The following is a 20,603-nucleotide window of genomic DNA, read 5'->3' as shown; positions in this document are numbered from 1 at the left end:
GAATTATCAGGAACCATTACGCACGGTCAAGAATAGTGTTGCGCGCTATTGCGCGTAACAGCGCATCATTAAGTTCTGTCACGTTGTGAACAAGGTGAATTGTCTCCACACACACACCCATATTCATCCAACCGAATTCAGATCACTCCAGTTTTTCAGAAGAACTTTGTGACTGCATGCATAGTTGGGCTCTGTGCCATGGAGTGGCACAGAGAGGAGGAGGAGGACAGAGCCAGATGTGTGGCTTCATGCGGCTGTCGTCTCACACATTTTCCCAAACATCAGGCACATGCAGCAGGTGGAACATGACAGAAAAATGACGTGTCTTGGTTATGTGTAAACACACCTTAAGGTGCGTTTACACATAACCAAGACACGTTACGAATGTCATTTTTCTGTCATTCGTGACACATTCCTGACATTCTTAATGTGACCTAACGCATCTGAATATGTTTCTTAATAGTGCGTGTTGGTGCATGATATTCTTGATATTTGTGCAGCATGTTTTTGCCTGTCAAAAAATCTTCCACGAATGTCACACACCACCCTCATTTCGTCTCATGTCGTGGAGGTCGCAACTGAGCGTATTGATCCGTCTTGATGAGTATTGATCCTTAATAGAACGTGACAACGTTCGTAGTGGTTCCTGTGATGGTTCTTGGAGCCCAAACTGTCAGGCGTTATTACAAAGTGACACGGAAACTGTCACGTTTTGAGACGACTTGTAACGCGGCGTCACATTTCACTGCGCGCCACGACAAATCAGATTTCTGTCACGTGCGCACAATTAAACTCGGCTCCAAATGTCATTCCACAGTTCCTGCTGAAGCTCCTCAGGATGCTCCTGCAGGTGTTCCACCTGCTGTTGTAACCAATGAGCGGTTGACAATGTTTTGGAGTTATGGGGTAAAAACAGCAAATATGGTGACAAAGGTCAGTTTCAGTTTGTACAGGGGTCAAACGTTAAACTTGCTCCAATTTTGGTAAAAAATTATGCAAATTATTGGTTTAGTTAATAGTATTTTAAAAAGGAATAGTTTGCACCATCTATCACGCTAAGTTATCATGTTACGAGGTAACATATGTCACATGTCATAGAATCCAATGGACGTCAACCTTGTTTGACCTTTACTTTGGAGACCAAGCATTCGACATAGTCAAAACTATTCCATTTATTAATCCTATTCACTCAACCAATAATTTGCATCACTTTTTACCAAAACTGAAGTAACTTTAACTTTTCACCCTTGTACAAACTGAAACTGACCTTTGTCACCATTTTTGCTGTTTTTACCCCATAACTCCATAACATTCAGTCATGGATAGCCCAAACTATACATTTTTGGAATCCTTATGATCACACAAATAGGGTGGTATAGTTTTCAACATGATTGGAGAATTTTTATATTTTGACCCCTGTGTAATTCTTTATTGACCCCTGTAGCTCATTAGAGGTCACCTCAAGGATGTCTCCATATCTGAAAATAAACATTAGTTAATTTAGAATATGTGTGCCACATTTCATGCTTTTATCACAAACTGAACAATTGTTTTGGTTATCTGCTAATGTTCATTTTGTGATCATGAAAACACAATTTACAGATCTATGACGCCCATTGGAGCGCTTGAAATTACCATTCCACTCATGCATTTTTTACACACATTGTTTATAGTTTTTCCTATATTGATCTGCAAAAATGTTGTTTTAACGTTACATGAAAATTGGTCCGTGGCGCAAAAAGCTTACGGGTCGCTGCTCTAGGCTATATGAAACTTGGACTCGTGACGCTATAATCCAGATTCCTGACCTATAATAGCATAATACATAAACATTACATTGCCACCCCACATAATAGTGCCTGTCCCTGCTTGCCACCCCATGAATTTATCTCTAGATCCGCCCCTGCCCCACCGTATCCAAACGAAGGACGCACCCATAGGCACAGGGCACATGTCAGTGTGTGCCAACCTAGGCAAAGACATCTCAGTAAACCCCTGGTACTGAGAGGTGACTGCAGAACAGTCACACCCTCATTCTGTGCACCAGCAGGACCCACTTAAATACTGGTTGATACCAACATGTGTAGTGCTCTGTGACAACAATGTCTACATTCCAAACATTCTAAAAATGTCAACTGATATAAGCTATATTTTACTCTATAGTTTATTACTAATGCCAGTTTCAAAAAGATGAAAGAGGCTAAGGGCTCCGTCAAACTTAGTATGAACAAGCACAAGACAAGCCGAATCAGCCGGAATGTAAAAAAAAAAAGAAAGAAAGAAATTTGTTCCAAATCTGGGAAGGAATAAGACTTGCAGACGACAGCTGTCCAAATACCCAGACTGTGCACTGACCCGCCCTGACTGATCTGTGCACATGCCATGTGCATGAGCCTCCAAACGCAAAACAAATGTAGGTGGAACACTGTAAGAGTACCTGGACAGCTGCCAGAATACAGTAAGAACAAGTAAGAATGCACTTACAATTGCGGCCCGAAAACAGTTCGGCAGAATATACTCCAGCCGCACTCGAGGTGCGCTCAGGCACATTCTGGACATTCGGCACAGGGTTAGACATGGCGGCAACATGCTGAATGTCCCCTCGAAAGTGATCAGAATGTCATGAATGCCGGTGTCACAGACCGAACGGTCCCCCCTAAAAATCGGTCCACCCTGTCTTCACTGCAGATGCGTCATCAGCCACGGTTCATAGATTATCACCTCATTTCTGCTAAAAACTGTAATCCAGATACCTATCTCAGCGACAGATATCTGAAGCTTTTGTACAACAATCATTTCCGCATAAATTCATCATTACTTAATCATAAAAGACGGAGGAAGCGATCAGAGTGCACAGCTACATGGGCTGCTAGCTGTTGCATTCACTGTGCGTCTTTCATTTCAAAGCATCACAGATTATGGCCTTGTTTCTGCTTAAGACTGACTTTGGAATGATTTAAAAGGTTTTACCTTGTCATCTGATAGTTAATAATCCCATTTATCCCTTTGATCGCGCTGGATGAAGAGACTCTGTGTCTCAGACGAGCTGTTGAGCTCCGAAATGATGCATGCACAGTGAAAGCAGGGCGGACAAATATTTAGGGGCGGGCCGTTCTGTCGGCGACACCCGAAGTGAGCTCAGCACCAACTTTTTGCAAGCAAAAATATTTTAACTTGCAGGGGTGGTGGTCAAGTGGTTAATGCGCTTTGTTTCAGTACAGAAGCTTCCGGGTTTAAATCCCACCCCTGCCACATTTCTCCATGTAATGTGGAGTTGCGTCAGGAAGGGCATCCGGTGTAAAACCTGTGCCAATTCAACATGCAGATCCACCTTGGATTTGCTGTAGCGACCCGAGTGCAAACAAGGGAGCAGCCGAAGGGACTTACTATTTTAAAATAATAATAATATTATTACAAAGTTTGCATTATTTAAAAAGAAAACAAACAAATAAATACATATGAATAAACATTTATGTTGTGGGAAAAAATACATGTTCTCTGGTTTTGTTTTTGTTGTTAGAACTGGTTCAAAGACTTGGTACAACCAGCTTGTTACACAACGCCTGCAGAGGGTGAAAACTAATGACATTTAATTTTCTTTATCTTTGCCTTAGAATTAACCTGCAGCATTCTATAAGAAGGCAACCATTTCAAAGCATCCCATTCTTTGTTCAGTCCACCGTGCTCTAATGCCCGGCCTACAGCTGTGAGAAGCAATGCTTCCTTAAATGTAAGGTAGTTTAACAACAAAGGAAATCACAAGTGGCCCATACGTGCACGTTCTGCAAAGGAGTTTCAAACAGCAGAGTGGGCAGCAGGCATGGATTGTATGTTGCTCTGAGCTGCTGTGGCTGCTGTCACATCTTTAAGATCCCTACTGAGCCTAGACAGCCACGGCTCTGCTCAGTGTGGAAGTGTTCAAGGTTCATTTCATGTCCCTCTCACACCGCCGGTGTCACAACATAGCGCCCTCCTCCCTCACCCCTTCAACTGCTGCTCCTCATGCTGCATCTTTGGTGTTGCTTACTTCAGATCTGTGTGGATTTTGCATCAGCTATATGTGAGCAAGTGCAGATTACAGTGGTGACAGCTGTCCCTAAGTGCATGCATGTACAGGATGTAGTATGTACATGTTTGTGCGTTTGTGTCTTCTTCAATCTGTGCTGCTGCTGCAGGGACAGTGCTGCCCACATTCTTAAAAGTGTTTGTGTCTGCTTGTGTCAACGTACACTAGGGCCTACAGCGAGGACAGTCTCGGTCTTGGTCTCTGCAAGAGTGAAGTCGAGCAAACCCATTTTCAGCCAACTGTGCTTCCCCGCTGTCTCTCAGCTGAACAGTGAATTCTCCTGCTCTTCTGTAACAGCTTTCTGTTAGAAATCCAAAAAGCAGCCCTCGGATCCGGGGCATCAGGGCAGTGTTACAATATGGGGGAGGAAAAGGCATTGCTGTTGCCACTTGCACCGTAACTCTGTTAGACTTTTATTAGCGACAGGAATTCCTGATCTTTAAAAGCTGCAAAACTGAGTGGGAAAAATAAGAAAATGGACTCGTAAACTGCTCATCTGAGATCTGCACTGAGGATGATTTGTGAGTCACTGAGCAGAAGGACTGACATGGTCATTACATCGACGTGTGGGTGATATAAACAACTGAGGGAGTTACAACATAAAGCATTTCTATTAGATAGGCATACATCTGGAGGTGTGAGGCCCATCAGAGGCACTGTGCATACTAAGCTGCTATTTGACAGAAAACATGACTGTTTTTGACCCTTGAAAACAAAACTTTTCAATAAATTATGTCAGACAGCATTAGCTTTAATTTTCTTTTTCTTTTTTTGTTGAATGGATTGGGTAAAAGTGACACAAATAATGCCAATTGCAAACCCCCCCACACTTTGACATTCAGTAAAACTCTGATGCAGAAAAATGAAGCCAACACAGAAATGTCAAATCTTGCAATTCCATCAGTGGCCACTTGAGACTAGTTCCAAAAGTAAGTTATACCCACAGATATGTGACATTTTAAAGAAGAAGAAATTGTTGTGTGGGCCGCTGAAGAGGAGGTACTGCTGGCCCACTATCAGAGGGCGCCCTGCCTGGAGTGCGGGCTTCAGGCACGAGAGGGCGCTGCCGCCTCACAGGACAGACGAGAGTGACAGCTGTCACTCATTAACTCCTGACAGCTGTCACCTATCATCAACTCATCAACCACGCCATATAAGCCGGACGACATCTCCACCCTGCTGCCGAGATATCGTTTGCCTTCGAGGTATTTTCTCAGCCGTGTTCAGTAGGTGCTACTGTTAATTGTTATTGTGTTCCTGTTTTGGAGGTGGAGGTGTCTTACCCACCATTGAGGAACTGTCGCTGAGTGTATTGCTGGGTGTACACACACCCACACATAACTGTTTCTGCTTCCTGCCAGCAGTACCAGATCCGACAGCCGGAGACGGTGGCCACCTGGGGACTCGGAACTTGGCGGCTCCAGTATTCTCTGGGTTCGGTGGCAGTGGAAATCGTGTGGGATCCGGCTCTTCTCTGGACGGACGTCTTCTATCCTCGAGCCTGCCCACACGTCACCTTAGTACATTTGACTCTGTCCAAATTCTGTATTTGTCTGTATTTTGTTGTGCATGCTTCACAACAGCAAAGTGTTGTATTTTTGGCTCATCTATTGTCCGTTCATTTACGCCCCCTGTTGTGGGTCCGTGTCATTACACTGTCACAACAGGATATCTCGGCCAACGTCATGGATCCTGAGGGGCGTCAACCATCTGTTGGACAGCCAATGGAAGAGCAGGGTGCACAGGCGTCAGCAGGGGGCGTGATCGGTGAGTTGCAGCAAATCCTCTCCGCCTTTACTGCTCGGTTGGATTTAATGACCGAGCAAAATGTCATCCTCAACCGTAGGATGGAGGCTCTCACCGCGCAGGTGGAAGTGCGCGCTCAGGGCGCGGCTGCAGCTTCTCCTCCTGTTGACCCGGTGCCGAATATAGACGTTCCACTGGTTGTCCAACGAACCCCCCCACCATCCCCTGAAGCTTACATAAGTCCCCCGGTGCCATACGGAGGTTGTGTGGAGATGTGCGCTGACTTCTTAATGCAGTGTTCGCTCGTCTTTGCACAGCTTCCCATAATGTACGCTTCAGACGCCAGTAGGGTGGCTTATGTCATTAATTTGCTTCGAGGTGAGGCACACGCTTGGGCTACAGCACTTTGGGAGCAGAATTCACGGCTCCTTACCACTTACACTGGGTTTGTGAGGGAGTTCAGAATGGTTTTTGATCACCCTAACACAGGCGAAATCGCTTCGACAGTGCTGCTGTCTATGAGACAGGGACGTCGGAGCGCAGCTGAGTATGCAGTCGACTTCCGCATTGCGGCTGCGAGGTCCGGCTGGAATACGGCTGCGCTCCGCGCCGCCTTCATAAACGGACTGTCGTCGGTCCTGAAGGAGCACCTGGTGGCTAAGAATGAGCCGCGGGATTTGGATGGTCTAATCAATCTAGTTATACATTTGGACAATCAATTAGCGGAACACCGTTGGGAGCGAGACAAAGGACAGGGCGGGGCACGCGCCGTCCCTCTCCGGGTCCGAAAAGGTTCCGCCCTCCCCACGCTCCACAGCCTCTGCGCTCCGAGTGGCAACAGCTCCCCCTGCTGACGATGCTATGGACATGAGCAGGGCCAGATTAAGATCATCTTACAGACAGAGGAGAATGGCCCGCGGGGAGTGCTTTTTCTGTGGCTCAAATGAGCATCAGCAGAGAGACTGCCCCAAACGGTTAAACACGAACGCCCGCCCTTAGAGACTGGGTTAAGGGTTGGTCCAGACATTCACGTGGGACGTACATGTATTTCCACACATCTCCCAGTCACGATCCTGAGTGGGGATTTAACCCTTCAAGCCCCAGCACTGGTGGACACGGGGTCAGAAGGGAATCTGCTGCACAGCAGATGGGCAAGGGAGGTAGGGCTCCCTCTGGTGGTGCTTTCTTCACCTTTGAAGGTACGGGCACTAGATGGCACCCTTCTCCCTTTAATCACACACAAGACACAACCAGTAGTTCTGGTGGTGTCTGGGAATCATCGGGAAGAGATAGAGTTTTATGTGACTCCTTCTACTTCCTGCGTGATTTTGGGCTTCCCGTGGATGGTAAAACACAATCCCTGGATTGATTGGCCGTCTGGGGTTGTGGCTCAGTGGAGCGAAACCTGCCACAGGGAGTGTTTAGGATCCTCGGTTGCTCCTGGTTTAAGTGCTAAGGAGGAAGTTATAGTTCCCCCCAATCTGACGGTGGTACCAGTGGAGTACTACGATCTTGCTGACGTTTTCAGCAAAGATCTGGCTCTCACCCTTCCCCCCCACCGTCCGTACGATTGTGCCATTGATTTGATTCCGGGCATTGAGTACCCATCCAGCAGGCTGTACAACCTCTCACGTCCGGAGCGCGAATCAATGGAGACCTACATCCGGGACTCATTAGCTGCCGGGCTGATCCGGAACTCCACCTCCCCGATGGGTGCTGGTTTCTTTTTTGTGGGCAAGAAAGACAGCGGACTCCATCCATGCATTGATTACAGAGGGCTGAACGAGATCACGGTTCGCAATCGATACCCTTTGCCCCTGTTGGATTCAGTGTTCACTCCCCTGCATGGAGCCCAAATCTTTACAAAACTTGATCTTAGGAATGCGTACCACCTGGTTCGGATCCGGAAGGGAGACGAATGAAAGACGGCATTTAATACCCCGTTAGGTCACTTTGAGTACCTGGTCATGCCGTTCGGCCTCACTCCAAGCTTTGGTAAATGACGTCTTGCGGGACTTCCTGCATCGATTTGTCTTCGTATATCTGGACGATATACTCATCTTCTCCCCGGACCCTGAGACTCATGTCCAGCATGTACGTCAGGTCCTGCAGCGGTTGTTGGAGAACCGGCTTTTTGTGAAGGGCAAGAAGTGTGAGTTCCACCGCACTTCTTTGTCCTTCCTGGGGTTCATCATCTCCTCCAACTCCGTCGCCCCTGATCCGCCCAAGGTTGCGGCGGTGAGAGACTGGCCCCAACCGACAAACCGTAGGAAACTACAACAGTTCCTCGGTTTTGCAAATTTTTACCGGAGGTTCATTAAGGGCTACAGTCAGGTAGTCAGCCCCCTGACAGCCCTGACCTCCCCAAAAGTCCCCTTCACCTGGTCGGATCGGTGCGAAGCCACGTTTCGGGAGTTGAAACGTCGGTTCTCGACTGCACCAGTTCTGGTGCAGCCCGATCCTTGCCGCCAGTTTGTGGTTGAAGTGGACGCCTCTGACTCAGGGATAGGAGCTGTGCTGTCACAAAGCGGGGAGTCCGACAAGGTTCTCCACCCTTGTGCCTATTTTTCTCGCAGGTTGACCCCGGCAGAGCGGAACTATGACGTGGGCAATTGGGAACTTCTTGCGGTGAAGGAGGCTCTTGAGGAGTGGAGACACCTGTTGGAGGGAGCTTCGGAGCCGTTCACGGTTTTCACGGACCATCGGAACCTGGAGTATATCAGGACCGCCAAGCGGCTGAACCCCAGGCAAGCCCGCTGCTCACTGTTCTTCGGGCGTTTTGACTTCTGGATCACCTATCGCCCCGGGACCAAGAACCAGAGGTCGGATGCCTTGTCCCGGGTACATGAGGATGAAGTCAAAACTGAGCTGTTGGATCCACCGGAAGCCATCATACCTGAGTCCACTATTGTGGCCACCCTCACCTGGGACATGGAGAAGACCGTCCGGGAGACCCTGGCACGAAGCCTGGACCCAGGTACAGGTCCGAAGAACCGCTTATACATCTCACCAGAGGCCACAGCTGCAGTTCTGGACTTCTGTCATAGTTCCAAGCTCTCCTGTCACCCAAGGGTGCGAAGAACGGTGGCGGTGGTCTGGCAGCGCTTCTGGTGGGCGTCCATGGAAACCGATGTCCGGGAGTATGTCCAGGCCTGCACCACCTGCGCCAGGGGCAAGGCTGACCATTCAAGAGCCCAAGGTCTGCTGCAACCGCTCCCGGTGCCTCATCGCCCCTGGTCCCACATCGGCCTGGATTTTGTCACGGGCCTCCTGCCATCCCAGGGCATGACGACCATCTTCACGGTAGTGGACCGTTTCTCCAAGGCGGCCCACTTCGTGGCCCTCCCGAAGCTCCCAACGGCCCAGGAGACTGCAAACCTCCTGGTTCGCCACGTCGTGCGTCTGCATGGGATACCAACAGACATTGTCTCGGATTGTGGTCCTCAGTTCTCCTCCCAGGTCTGGAGGAGCTTCTGCAGAGAACTGGGGCCCACCGTGAGCCTCTCATCCAGGTATCACCCACAGACGAACGGACAGGCAGAGTGGGCCAACCAGGAACTAGAACAGGTCCTCTGCTGTGTTACATCTGTGCACCCGATGGCCTGGAGCAACCACCTGGCCTGGATCGAGTACGCACATAACAGCCAGGTGTCCTCTGCCACCGGCCTCTCCCCGTTTGAGGTGTGTTTGGTGTACCAGCCCCCATTGTTTCCCGTGGTGAAGGGAGAGGTTGGTGTGCCCTCGGTCCAGGCCCACCTACGAAGATGCCGTCAGGTGTGGCGTTCCGCCCATTCTGCTTTGTTGAAGGCCCGGACGAGGGCTAAGGCCCATGCAGACCGCCAGTGTTCCCCGGCCCCTGCATACCAGCCCGGGCAGGAGGTGTGGTTATCCACGAAGGACATTCCTCTCCAAGTGGAGTCCCCGAAACTGAAGGACAGGTACATAGGCCCCTTCAAAATCCTCAAGGTCCTCAGTCCGGCTGCAGTGAAGCTCCAACTCCCAGCTTCACTGCGGATCCACCCCGTGTTTCATGTTTCCAGGATCAAACCGCACCACACCCTGTTGGATTCAGTGTTCACGCCCCTGCATGGAGCCCAAATCTTTACAAAACTTGATCTTAGGAATGCGTACCACCTGGTTCGGATCCGGAAGGGAGACGAATGGAAGACGGCATTTAACACCCCGTTAGGTCACTTTGAGTACCTGGTCATGCCGTTCGGCCTCACTAATGCCCCCGCGACGTTCCAAGCTTTGGTAAATGACGTCTTGCGGGACTTCCTGCATCGATTTGTCTTCGTATATCTGGACGATATACTCATCTTCTCCCCGGACCCTGAGACTCATGTCCAGCATGTACGTCAGGTCCTGCAGCGGTTGTTGGAGAACCGGCTTTTTGTGAAGGGCAAGAAGTGTGAGTTCCACCGCACTTCTTTGTCCTTCCTGGGGTTCATCATCTCCTCCAACTCCGTCGCCCCTGATCCGCCCAAGGTTGCGGCGGTGAGAGACTGGCCCCAACCGACAAACCGTAGGAAACTACAACAGTTCCTCGGTTTTGCAAATTTTTACCGGAGGTTCATTAAGGGCTACAGTCAGGTAGTCAGCCCCCTGACAGCCCTGACCTCCCCAAAAGTCCCCTTCACCTGGTCGGATCGGTGCGAAGCCACGTTTCGGGAGTTGAAACGTCGGTTCTCGACTGCACCAGTTCTGGTGCAGCCCGATCCTTGCCGCCAGTTTGTGGTTGAAGTGGACGCCTCTGACTCAGGGATAGGAGCTGTGCTGTCACAGAGCGGGGAGTCCGACAAGGTTCTCCACCCTTGTGCCTATTTTTCTCGCAGGTTGACCCCGGCAGAGCGGAACTATGACGTGGGCAATTGGGAACTTCTTGCGGTGAAGGAGGCTCTTGAGGAGTGGAGACACCTGTTGGAGGGAGCTTCGGAGCCGTTCACGGTTTTCACGGACCATCGCAACCTGGAGTATATCAGGACCGCCAAGCGGCTGAACCCCAGGCAAGCCCGCTGCTCACTGTTCTTCGGGCGTTTTGACTTCCGGATCACCTATCGCCCCGGGACCAAGAACCAGAGGTCGGATGCCTTGTCCCGGGTACATGAGGATGAAGTCAAAACTGAGCTGTTGGATCCACCGGAAGCCATCATACCTGAGTCCACTATTGTGGCCACCCTCACCTGGGACATGGAGAAGACCGTCCGGGAGACCCTGGCACGAAGCCTGGACCCAGGTACAGGTCCGAAGAACCGCTTATACGTCTCACCAGAGGCCACAGCTGCAGTTCTGGACTTCTGTCATGGTTCCAAGCTCTCCTGTCACCCAAGGGTGCGAAGAACGGTGGCGGTGGTCTGGCAGCGCTTCTGGTGGGCGTCCATGGAAACCGATGTCCGGGAGTATGTCCAGGCCTGCACCACCTGCGCCAGGGGCAAGGCTGACCATTCAAGAGCCCAAGGTCTGCTGCAACCGCTCCCGGTGCCTCATCGCCCCTGGTCCCACATCGGCCTGGATTTTGTCACGGGCCTCCTGCCATCCCAGGGCATGACGACCATCTTCACGGTAGTGGACCGTTTCTCCAAGGCGGCCCACTTCGTGGCCCTCCCGAAGCTCCCAACGGCCCAGGAGACTGCAAACCTCCTGGTTCACCACGTCGTGCATCTGCATGGGATACCAACAGACATTGTCTCGGATTGTGGTCCTCAGTTCTCCTCCCAGGTCTGGAGGAGCTTCTGCAGAGAACTGGGGTCCACCGTGAGCCTCTCATCCAGGTATCACCCACAGACGAACGGACAGGCAGAGTGGGCCAACCAGGAACTAGAACAGGTCCTCCGCTGTGTTACATCTGTGCACCCGATGGCCTGGAGCAACCACCTGGCCTGGATCGAGTACGCACATAACAGCCAGGTGTCCTCTGCCACCGGCCTCTCCCCGTTTGAGGTGTGTTTGGTGTACCAGCCCCCATTGTTTCCCGTGGTGGAGGGAGAGGTTGGTGTGCCCTCGGTCCAGGCCCACCTACGAAGATGCCGTCAGGTGTGGCGTTCCGCCCATTCTGCCTTGTTGAAGGCCCGGATGAGGGCTAAGGCCCATGCAGACCGCCAGTGTTCCCCGGCCCCTGCATACCAGCCCGGGCAGGAGGTGTGGTTATCCACGAAGGACATTCCTCTCCAAGTGGAGTCCCCGAAACTGAAGGACAGGTACATAGGCCCCTTCAAAATCCTCAAGGTCCTCAGTCCGGCTGCAGTGAAGCTCCAACTCCCAGCTTCACTGCGGATCCACCCCGTGTTTCATGTTTCCAGGATCAAACCGCACCACACCCTGTTGGATTCAGTGTTCACGCCCCTGCATGGAGCCCAAATCTTTACAAAACTTGATCTTAGGAATGCGTACCACCTGGTTCGGATCCGGAAGGGAGACGAATGGAAGACGGCATTTAACACCCCGTTAGGTCACTTTGAGTACCTGGTCATGCCGTTCGGCCTCACTAATGCCCCCGCGACGTTCCAAGCTTTGGCAAATGACGTCTTGCGGGACTTCCTGCATCAATTTGTCTTCGTATATCTGGACGATATACTCATCTTCTCTCCGGACCCTGAGACTCATGTCCAGCATGTACGTCAGGTCCTGCAGCGGTTGTTGGAGAACTGGCTGTTTGTGAAGGGCGAGAAGTGTGAGTTCCACCGCACTTCTTTGTCCTTCCTGGGGTTCATCATCTCCTCCAACTCCGTCACCCCTGATCCGGCCAAGGTTGCGGCGGTGAGAGACTGGCCCCAACCGACAAACCGTAGGAAACTACAACAGTTCCTCGGTTTTGCAAATTTTTACCGGAGGTTCATTAAGGGCTACAGTCAGGTAGTCAGCCCCCTGACAGCCTTCCTGCCAGCAGTACCAGATCCGACAGCCGGAGACGGTGGCCACCTGGGGACTTGGAACTTGGCGGCTCCAGTATTCTCCAGGTTCGGTGGCAGTGGAAATCGTGTGGGATCCGGCTCTTCTCTGGACGGATGTCTTCTATCCTCGAGCCTGCCCACACCTTAGTACATTTGACTCTGTCCAAATTCTGTATTTGTCTGTATTTCGTTGTGCACGCTTCCAAACAGTAAAGTGTTGTATTTTTGGCTCATCTATTGTCCGTTCATTTACGCCCCCTGTTGTGGGTCCGTGTCATTACACTTTCACAACAGAAATAAGCATGTTTACTGTCATGTTTCCCAGTTCATAACAACTGTACAGAGGATGAATTTTTATGTAACACAGCAGTATAAAATATTTAAAGAAATAAAATTATGAATAATTAGGGCTATGGTCATTCTGAGTGACAGCTTGCATGGCAGGAAGATGATTCAGGGTCCTGTTAGCAATGACAGCTAGCTCACATGGGGCTGACCATGTTTGGGAGGTGATGGCTTAATGGTTAAAGTGTTGGGCTTGAGACCAGAGGATCCTCGGTTCAAACCCAGTCTGACTGGAAAATCACTAAGGGCCCTTGGGCAAGGTCCTTAATCCTCTAGTTGCTCCTGGTGTGCAGTGAGTACCTTGTACGGCAGCACCCTCACATCGGGGTGAATGTGAGACATTATTTGTAAAGCGCTTTGAGCGTCTGATGTAGATGGAAAAGCACCATATAAGTGCAGTCCATTTACCATTTTTCCTTTCTGAACTTACATTACAAATACACAGTAAAATCACCATTGTTAAATTTGCACTGACAGTGAACATATGGTCCCACTCTGACTAGAGTAGTTAATTCAACACTGCCAGTGTTAGTTTTACAATGGTGATTTTACTTTCAGGAAGTGGTTGAACGACATCTCTGTGGCATTCTGTCACTGATCTATGTCATAGGTATGTTAGTTTTGTTATGGAACAATTGTCATGCAACCTTGCAAAAGCTGCAATGTTTGCAAATAAGTTGTAGTGGGTCAGTGGTATGTGTGATGTCCTTAAATGTCTACGTCAGTAATAAGAAAACAGACTGTTCTGAGGACAGGATGTGATGAACTAAGCTATCTTTCTCAGAACTGAAGTATGTCTCAGAGTGTGAAGACAGGAAGTCTTAAAAGAGGATGTGCACTCCACCAAGAGAGAAGTCTGCAATCTGCTGCAGTGGGCTGAAGAGCGCTCACTAACTCTGTGTTCAGTACGTGTATTGTTATTAAGTTTTCAATAATTTTTCTCGATTGATAAAGAACATGGCACTCATGATGATTAACAAATGCAACATCTGTTAATAGAAATATGATGAGCCATCAATAGATGAGCCAAAAGGTAACAATTTAATGTTGTGAATGTGCACAACGACTATACAGACAATCTCAGAATATGATAGCAGTCAATACACAAAGGTGACGTGTGGGCAGGCTCGAGGATAGAAGACGTCTGTCCTGAGAAGAGCCGGAACCACACGATTTCCGCCGCCACCGAACCTGGTGAATACTGGAGCCGCCAAGTCCCGAATTCCCAGGTGATCACCGTCCCCGACTGTCGGATCTGGTACTGCTGGTGAGGAGCACAAACAGTGAGATGTGGGTGTGTGCACACCCAGTAACAAAAACAGTCAGAAGGTGGAAAGTCACCTCCACCTCTAATCACACACTCGTGCAGCTCCTGTTAACCACTTATCTGGTTGGAGTGTGAAGCGAAGCCGTTGCTGATCACACCAAACGCCAATCCCACAGATAAGGAAACACTTACAGGAAAACGGCTGCAAAGAAGTTCAGACTATTAGTCAGTGTTAAATACAGCAGAGAATATTACCTTCACAGGTAGATGATATCTCGGCAATGAGGTGGAGATGACGTCCAGGTTTTATGGAGTAGTATGATGAAGCGTAGATGGGTGATAGCTGTCATGAGATAATGAGTGACAGCTGTCACCCCCGGCTGTGTCCGTGGCGGCAGCGCCCTCTCATGCCTGAAGCCCGCACTTCAGGCAGGGCGCCCTCTGGTGGTGGGCCAGCAGTACCTCCTCTTCTGGCGGCCCACACAACAGTATATCTGTAATACATTTTTGTTACAACCATTCTACTCCAAATCGGGAGGAGGTGGTTCGGCCAGCTCTGCAGATGCCAAGGCGCACAGCAGGGGTGAAGAGAAGAATGACCTGTTATTGGACTTTCACGTTGAACACAATGATGGACCACAGAGCAAGACGCAGCTCGCAGCAATTCCTTTCAACATGTAACCACAGTTTTTAATTACAAAATCTCATACAGTGTTTGCTGCGCCTCCCAAGAAACTCCACTTTGAAAAACCCATCTCCTAACCTCTGCAAGTATGTTGAAGGCTCAAGTGAAAGCATGTTTCCATTCTGGTTATAGTCTAGAGATTAGACTGGAAACTCACTAAGAGTCCTTGGACAAGGTCTTTAATCAGCAAGATGCTCCTGGTATGGAGTTGAGTGCCCTGCGTGGCACCACCCTGATATCAGTATGTGTGAATGGGTGAATGCAAGGCATCATTGTAAAGCACAATCTAAATGCAGACCATTCATTTCAGTAATTTATTAATGAGGTACTTTTTTACCTTTACTTGAAGGTTTATAAATTAAGATTTTTCACGTTCACTTCAGTCATTTATTAATGGTATTAATTGCACTTTTACTTGAGTATAGGTTAACTGTATTATATCCACCAAGGAACTGCTGTTTGTGTTGTTTAATCTCAATGTCTGCATATTCAGATACACTGTATTATCTTCTCCAAAAGAGTGCATGCAGCTCTACACAATGTGAAACACCCAGCGCAGTGCACGGTGTTTCATCCAGACACTGCATCAGAAAATGAATAAATATGGTCAAGTCATGAGTGTCAGGTTATGCTGAACCCTGTCCAGATACCAGATTCATGTGACAAGCACAGTGTCATTGTCTCCTCTATTAAAAAACAAAAAGAAGTTCTTACTTGAAGTGAGAAGATGAAAGCCGCACAAACATACATATGCTGTAAACACTCAAAATGAACGCACACACACAATCAAAACACTCCGCATTACATCTTCCCACTCTAAACATTTTGTGCTCCTCTCTCAACCTTGATCAAATCCTTCAATAATAGAATTCCATCACAGCAGAAAGCAGCACAGTGTCCTTAGAAATCTCATATTCGTGGCTTTTCTGTGCCATCACATTTTGCTCTCCATCACTCCACCTCTCTTTGGCACAAAACATCTCTTTGACTTGTTTTTGCAGAGAACATTCACACTCATTCCCATGGAGACGGCAGCATTTGTTTGCGTTCCTGTGTGGGCACTGTGGCACGGCTGTGAATGTTTATTTGGTTCTGCTCTTTGAGTAAGCAATTGGATAAAAGTGTCAAACAATTTCTTGAAATGCATGCTTAATATTTTGAAGAGAATACAGTACGTTGTCCACTCACCAAGCACTGACACTGCTGACAGTTCTCCACCCACGTGTCCCCGCTGCCGTAGGTGAGCAGCCCGTTCTGGTGCAGGCACTGGCTGCTCAGCCGAGGGTCACACTCCGGACAGCAGAACAGGTCGGCGTTGGGGTTGTCGCAGTCGCACACCATCCTGCGGCACATCACCTGCCCGGCCTGTGTCATGAACGCAAACACACACAAACAAGACTGTTTATTTGTTGCGATCACTCAGTTTGCACTTTGTAATACAATGGTCCCTCGCTATAACGTGGTTCACCTTTCGCAGCCTCGCAGTTTTGCGGATTTTTTTAGTGCAATTTTGCATGCTTCTTTTTTTTTTAACAGCGCATTGTGTTCTGCGTCCTTATCAGGCGGGCCGGTCGCGGCACCATTTGGCATCACCGCAATTGCTCTCACTGCTTCCGACTCGGTAAGTGCTGCAGCAAGCCACTAACACCGCCCCACTGTCTGCTGTGCGGAGTTGCGGCCAAAATCTGGCAACAGGTCTACGCTCTAGGACTACGCTTGCTGTTTTGATGCAGAGCGCTCCAGCAGCCCGCAAAGATAGAAGTCTTGCGGAAAAATCCACAGCGCTGCATGGTCTCGGTAACCGCAACCGCAGAGCTCCGTGGCCACTAAGAGAGGTTTGTATCTTTTTAATGACTTGGATTCTTTGCAGGTCCCACATCCGTCAGGCAACGGTAATACCGGAGGCAGTGAGCGAAGAAACAGCACGCGCATTGTGTTCTGCGTGTGCCTGTTTATAATCTTCTTGCCCAGAAGAAAAAAGAGTGCCAACAACTACCCATAACTGTGTTCTTCACTTGGAAAAAGACACCTGCACCGAAGTGTCATTTAGTGGAAAAAGACGCGACAGCGGAGCGGCGCCAGGACGAAGATGTGCGATCAGAGGAACTGTGAAATACTGGTCAGTCACTATTAATAATTTCTTATGTGTCCAACCTCATAGGTTGATCATTAAAATTAAATTCGTTACTTCTAAAACCCATCATAATTATTTATAGGAAAACGTTCTATTTTTATTTCTCAAACAAATGTTTGGGCCTGAAAACAGGTTCTGATCTTTGGTTTCATTCTATAATACTGGACTTATTTTTCTACTAAGGTTTGAACTTTGAGAGTGTTTACACACAAGAGAAAAGAGAGAAAATGTTAATGCCTGTTTGAGAAAAGTGTGTAGTGAGGGGTTTTACAGCCTTAAAACATCTATAGTAATTGTAAAAACTAACGCTGACTACTTCGTGGATTTCGCCTATCGCGGGTTATTTTTAGAACGTAACTCCCGCGATAAACGAGGGACCACTGTATAATAAAGTTTAAGTAGAACCATCTGCACCAGCTGTTTTGAAGTGACGTTTTATGGGGAGTCGGTCTCAGCCCTTACTGTGGGCACGACGGCATCACTGCTAAGTATGTTTTATGAAATCTGATGCTGTGCACATCTTCAGGAGATCCTGTTCATTAGTGTGCTGTGTGGAAGAGCTGCAAATGTCTATTGTTTTTTTCCTTCAGTGATTTAAAATGTGCCTTTTGATTTTTCATAAAACTGACAAAATTTAGTTTGTGTTAAAATCTAGTTTTTTGTGTGGTGTATGGAAACATTACAAATAATTTCATTGTTGGTAAAATATTTATTTTGTGGGCAGTGCTTTTGTGCACACACAAGACTGGAAGTTCATGATGCATTAGACAGAAACTGGAATCTCGGAATTTTCAAGCTGCAACTAGGAAAAATATCAGTTTATTCTCATGAAGCATTCATAATTAAATGTAAGTGAAGTAATGTACAATAATTCATATATAACCCACAGTGACAGCTCTCCCAAAATGAAATGGATGACTTTGTGACCTAAATTTTTTTTCAATAAATAAAGGAGGTGTGTGTGTGTGTGTGTGGGGGGGGGGGGGGGGGGGATTCCTCTTCTTCCTAATTATTCTTATTCAAACCTAAGGGCCCTTTCACATATAACACGACTGATGCTGACTAGCGCACGAAGGACGAATTGCATGCCATTCGTGAAAAACTGTAGCTGCCTCCAACACCTCGTACACCTGTAGCTACAATTATTCTTGCACACCAGTGGCTGAGAAGACAGAGAGTGCCCTGTGAGAGCTCATTCGATCCCTCTTGCGGCAGGTGTTGGCAGCTGACACACACACACACACACACACACATCTAACGCCGCTCGCTGGACACTTAGAAAATGTGTGGCCATTTGCGCTGTCAGCACGAAAATAGTGAGCAGGTGGTTACTTCAGAGCTGTCTAAGTGCCCCCATGAGTGTGGCATTGCAAAAAGCAATGCACATGTGGCATGCATGTGTATTGCACATGCGTTCCCCCCCCTCACACACACACACATGTGGTGTGGCCCCCCCGCCCCTCCCCAACACGTGGCATGTGGGGGACAGCACACTTGCATGACATGCTGATATATATCTGCAATCATTCCACCATGCTCCCCATCACTGACACACATTCTCCAGCTTGCTTCGACTGACTTTCATTCCCCTTCTCTCCAGAGCATATCTCCACTTCTCCAGTCTAGTCTCAACCTGCTTTCTACTTGTACTATGGATCACAATGTTACTATGGATCACAATGTTATGTGTAAACATCATAGTCCATGGAGACTCCTGTTGACAGGTTGACAGATGAAATCAGTCAACCTGTCCATCACTATTGCAAACAAGAACAGACTCGAAGGTGATATTCAATGTAATCCTACCTCCACCTTGAAAGCATCGGTCACTCCTATGACACATCTCACTGCGTCAAACTGTCCTTGTACATATCCTGCACCACCCTCACATACTTCTCTGCCACTCCAGACTACTACCAGACTGTTCACATATTGTCGTCACCTGGTGCTTGTCCTTGGATTGCAGAAGAGGAGGAGAATCTATGACTCCCAACTATGCCTTGCATTTGTTATAAGTACTGGGCCAAAATTTCAACCTTAGACTGTGACACTGACTTTTAATCAAATTACTGACCATAGCTGACCCTCAACAACCCACTAAATTTGGTTAAAATCACATTCAAGCACAGGGCACACTTTAGTGGACTGCACTACTGTAGTATTGTGGTAATTACGTGGGTGTAATTAAGATTAAGAAATTAAATACTGCTAATCACCAAAAATAGTGAAATGGTAAATGGACTGCATTTATATAGCGCTTTTCAATCTGCATCAGACGCTCCAAGCACTTTACAATGATGCCTCACATTCACCTATTGACACAAACACACTCATACACTGATGTCAGGGTGCTGCCATACAAGGCGCTCACTGCACACCGGGAGCAACTTGGGGATTAAGGACCTTGCCTAAGGCGCCTTAGTGATTTTCCAGTCAGGCTGGTGTTTGAACCGAGGATCCTCTGGTCTCAAGCCCAATGCTTAACCACCAGACCATCACCTCCCCAAAGACTCAAAGAGCCAATACCAATCGACTGACAGGTAGAGTACTACAGGTATTGGCCTCTACTGGTGGTTGGCTCTCGGTATTGTATCACTTCCTGTTCCGGAGCACAGCGGTGTTTTGCTGTATCTGTTAAATCTGCGCAGTTAGATTGATCTAGTTATCTAGATTACGATTTGTTTCCCAGTGTAATCTTTACGTGCCTTAACTAAAGCACTCCTTCTGCTGAATCACCTCTAAATTATTTACACATTATTCACTTTGCGTGTTTTTAGGAATCCGCTAGCTTAGCGTAGCTACTAGCTCTTAGCCGATTTAGCATGGCGGCTTCTCCTGTCTCTCCCGCACTTTTCTGCTCTGGGTGTGAAATGTTTAGTTATTCCTCGGCCTCCTTTAGCAGTAATGGTACTTGTAATAAGTGTAGCTTATTCGTAGCTTTGGAGGCCAGGCTGGGCGAATTGGAGACTCGGCTCCGCACCGTGGAAAATTCTACAGCTAGCCAGGCCCCTGTAGTCGGTGCGGACCAAGGTAGCTTAGCCGCCGTTAGTTCCCCCCTGGCAGATCCCGAGCAGCCGGGAAAGCAGGCCAACTGGGTGACTGTGAGGAGGAAGCGTAGCCCTAAACAGAAGCCCCGTGTACACCGCCAACCCGTTCACATCTCTAACCGTTTTTCCCCACTCGACGACACACCCGCCGAGGATCAAACTCTGGTTATTGGCGACTCTGTTTTGAGAAATGTGAAGTTAGCGACACCAGCAACCATAGTCAATTGTCTTCCGGGGGCCAGAGCAGGCGACATTGAAGGAAATTTGAAACTGCTGGCTAAGGCTAAGTGTAAATTTGGTAAGATTGTAATTCACGTCGGCAGTAATGACACCCGGTTACGCCAATCGGAGGTCACTAAAATTAACATTAAATCGGTGTGTAACTTTGCAAAAACAATGTCGGACTCTGTAGTTTTCTCTGGG

At 48.4% G+C, this 20,603-nt stretch overlaps 1 protein-coding gene across 1 annotated transcript in view; it reads right to left on the bottom strand.

The window, feature by feature from the left end:
- The window catches only part of nell2a (neural EGFL like 2a), a 392,213-nt gene that overhangs the window by 4,375 nt on the left and 367,235 nt on the right, over positions 1 to 20,603 (bottom strand). Inside the window, exon 18 of the mRNA XM_034176080.1 lies at positions 16,188 to 16,364. Within this exon, the coding sequence (XP_034031971.1) occupies positions 16,188 to 16,364 (177 nt within the window). The remainder of the gene's footprint in view (positions 1 to 16,187; positions 16,365 to 20,603) is intronic.

This window comes from Thalassophryne amazonica, chromosome 8, assembly GCF_902500255.1.
Source record: "Thalassophryne amazonica chromosome 8, fThaAma1.1, whole genome shotgun sequence".
NCBI classification, from domain to species: Eukaryota; Metazoa; Chordata; class Actinopteri; order Batrachoidiformes; family Batrachoididae; genus Thalassophryne; species Thalassophryne amazonica.
Note: the sequence above shows the minus strand (reverse complement) of the source record. Positions and strands in the feature narration are given on the sequence as shown.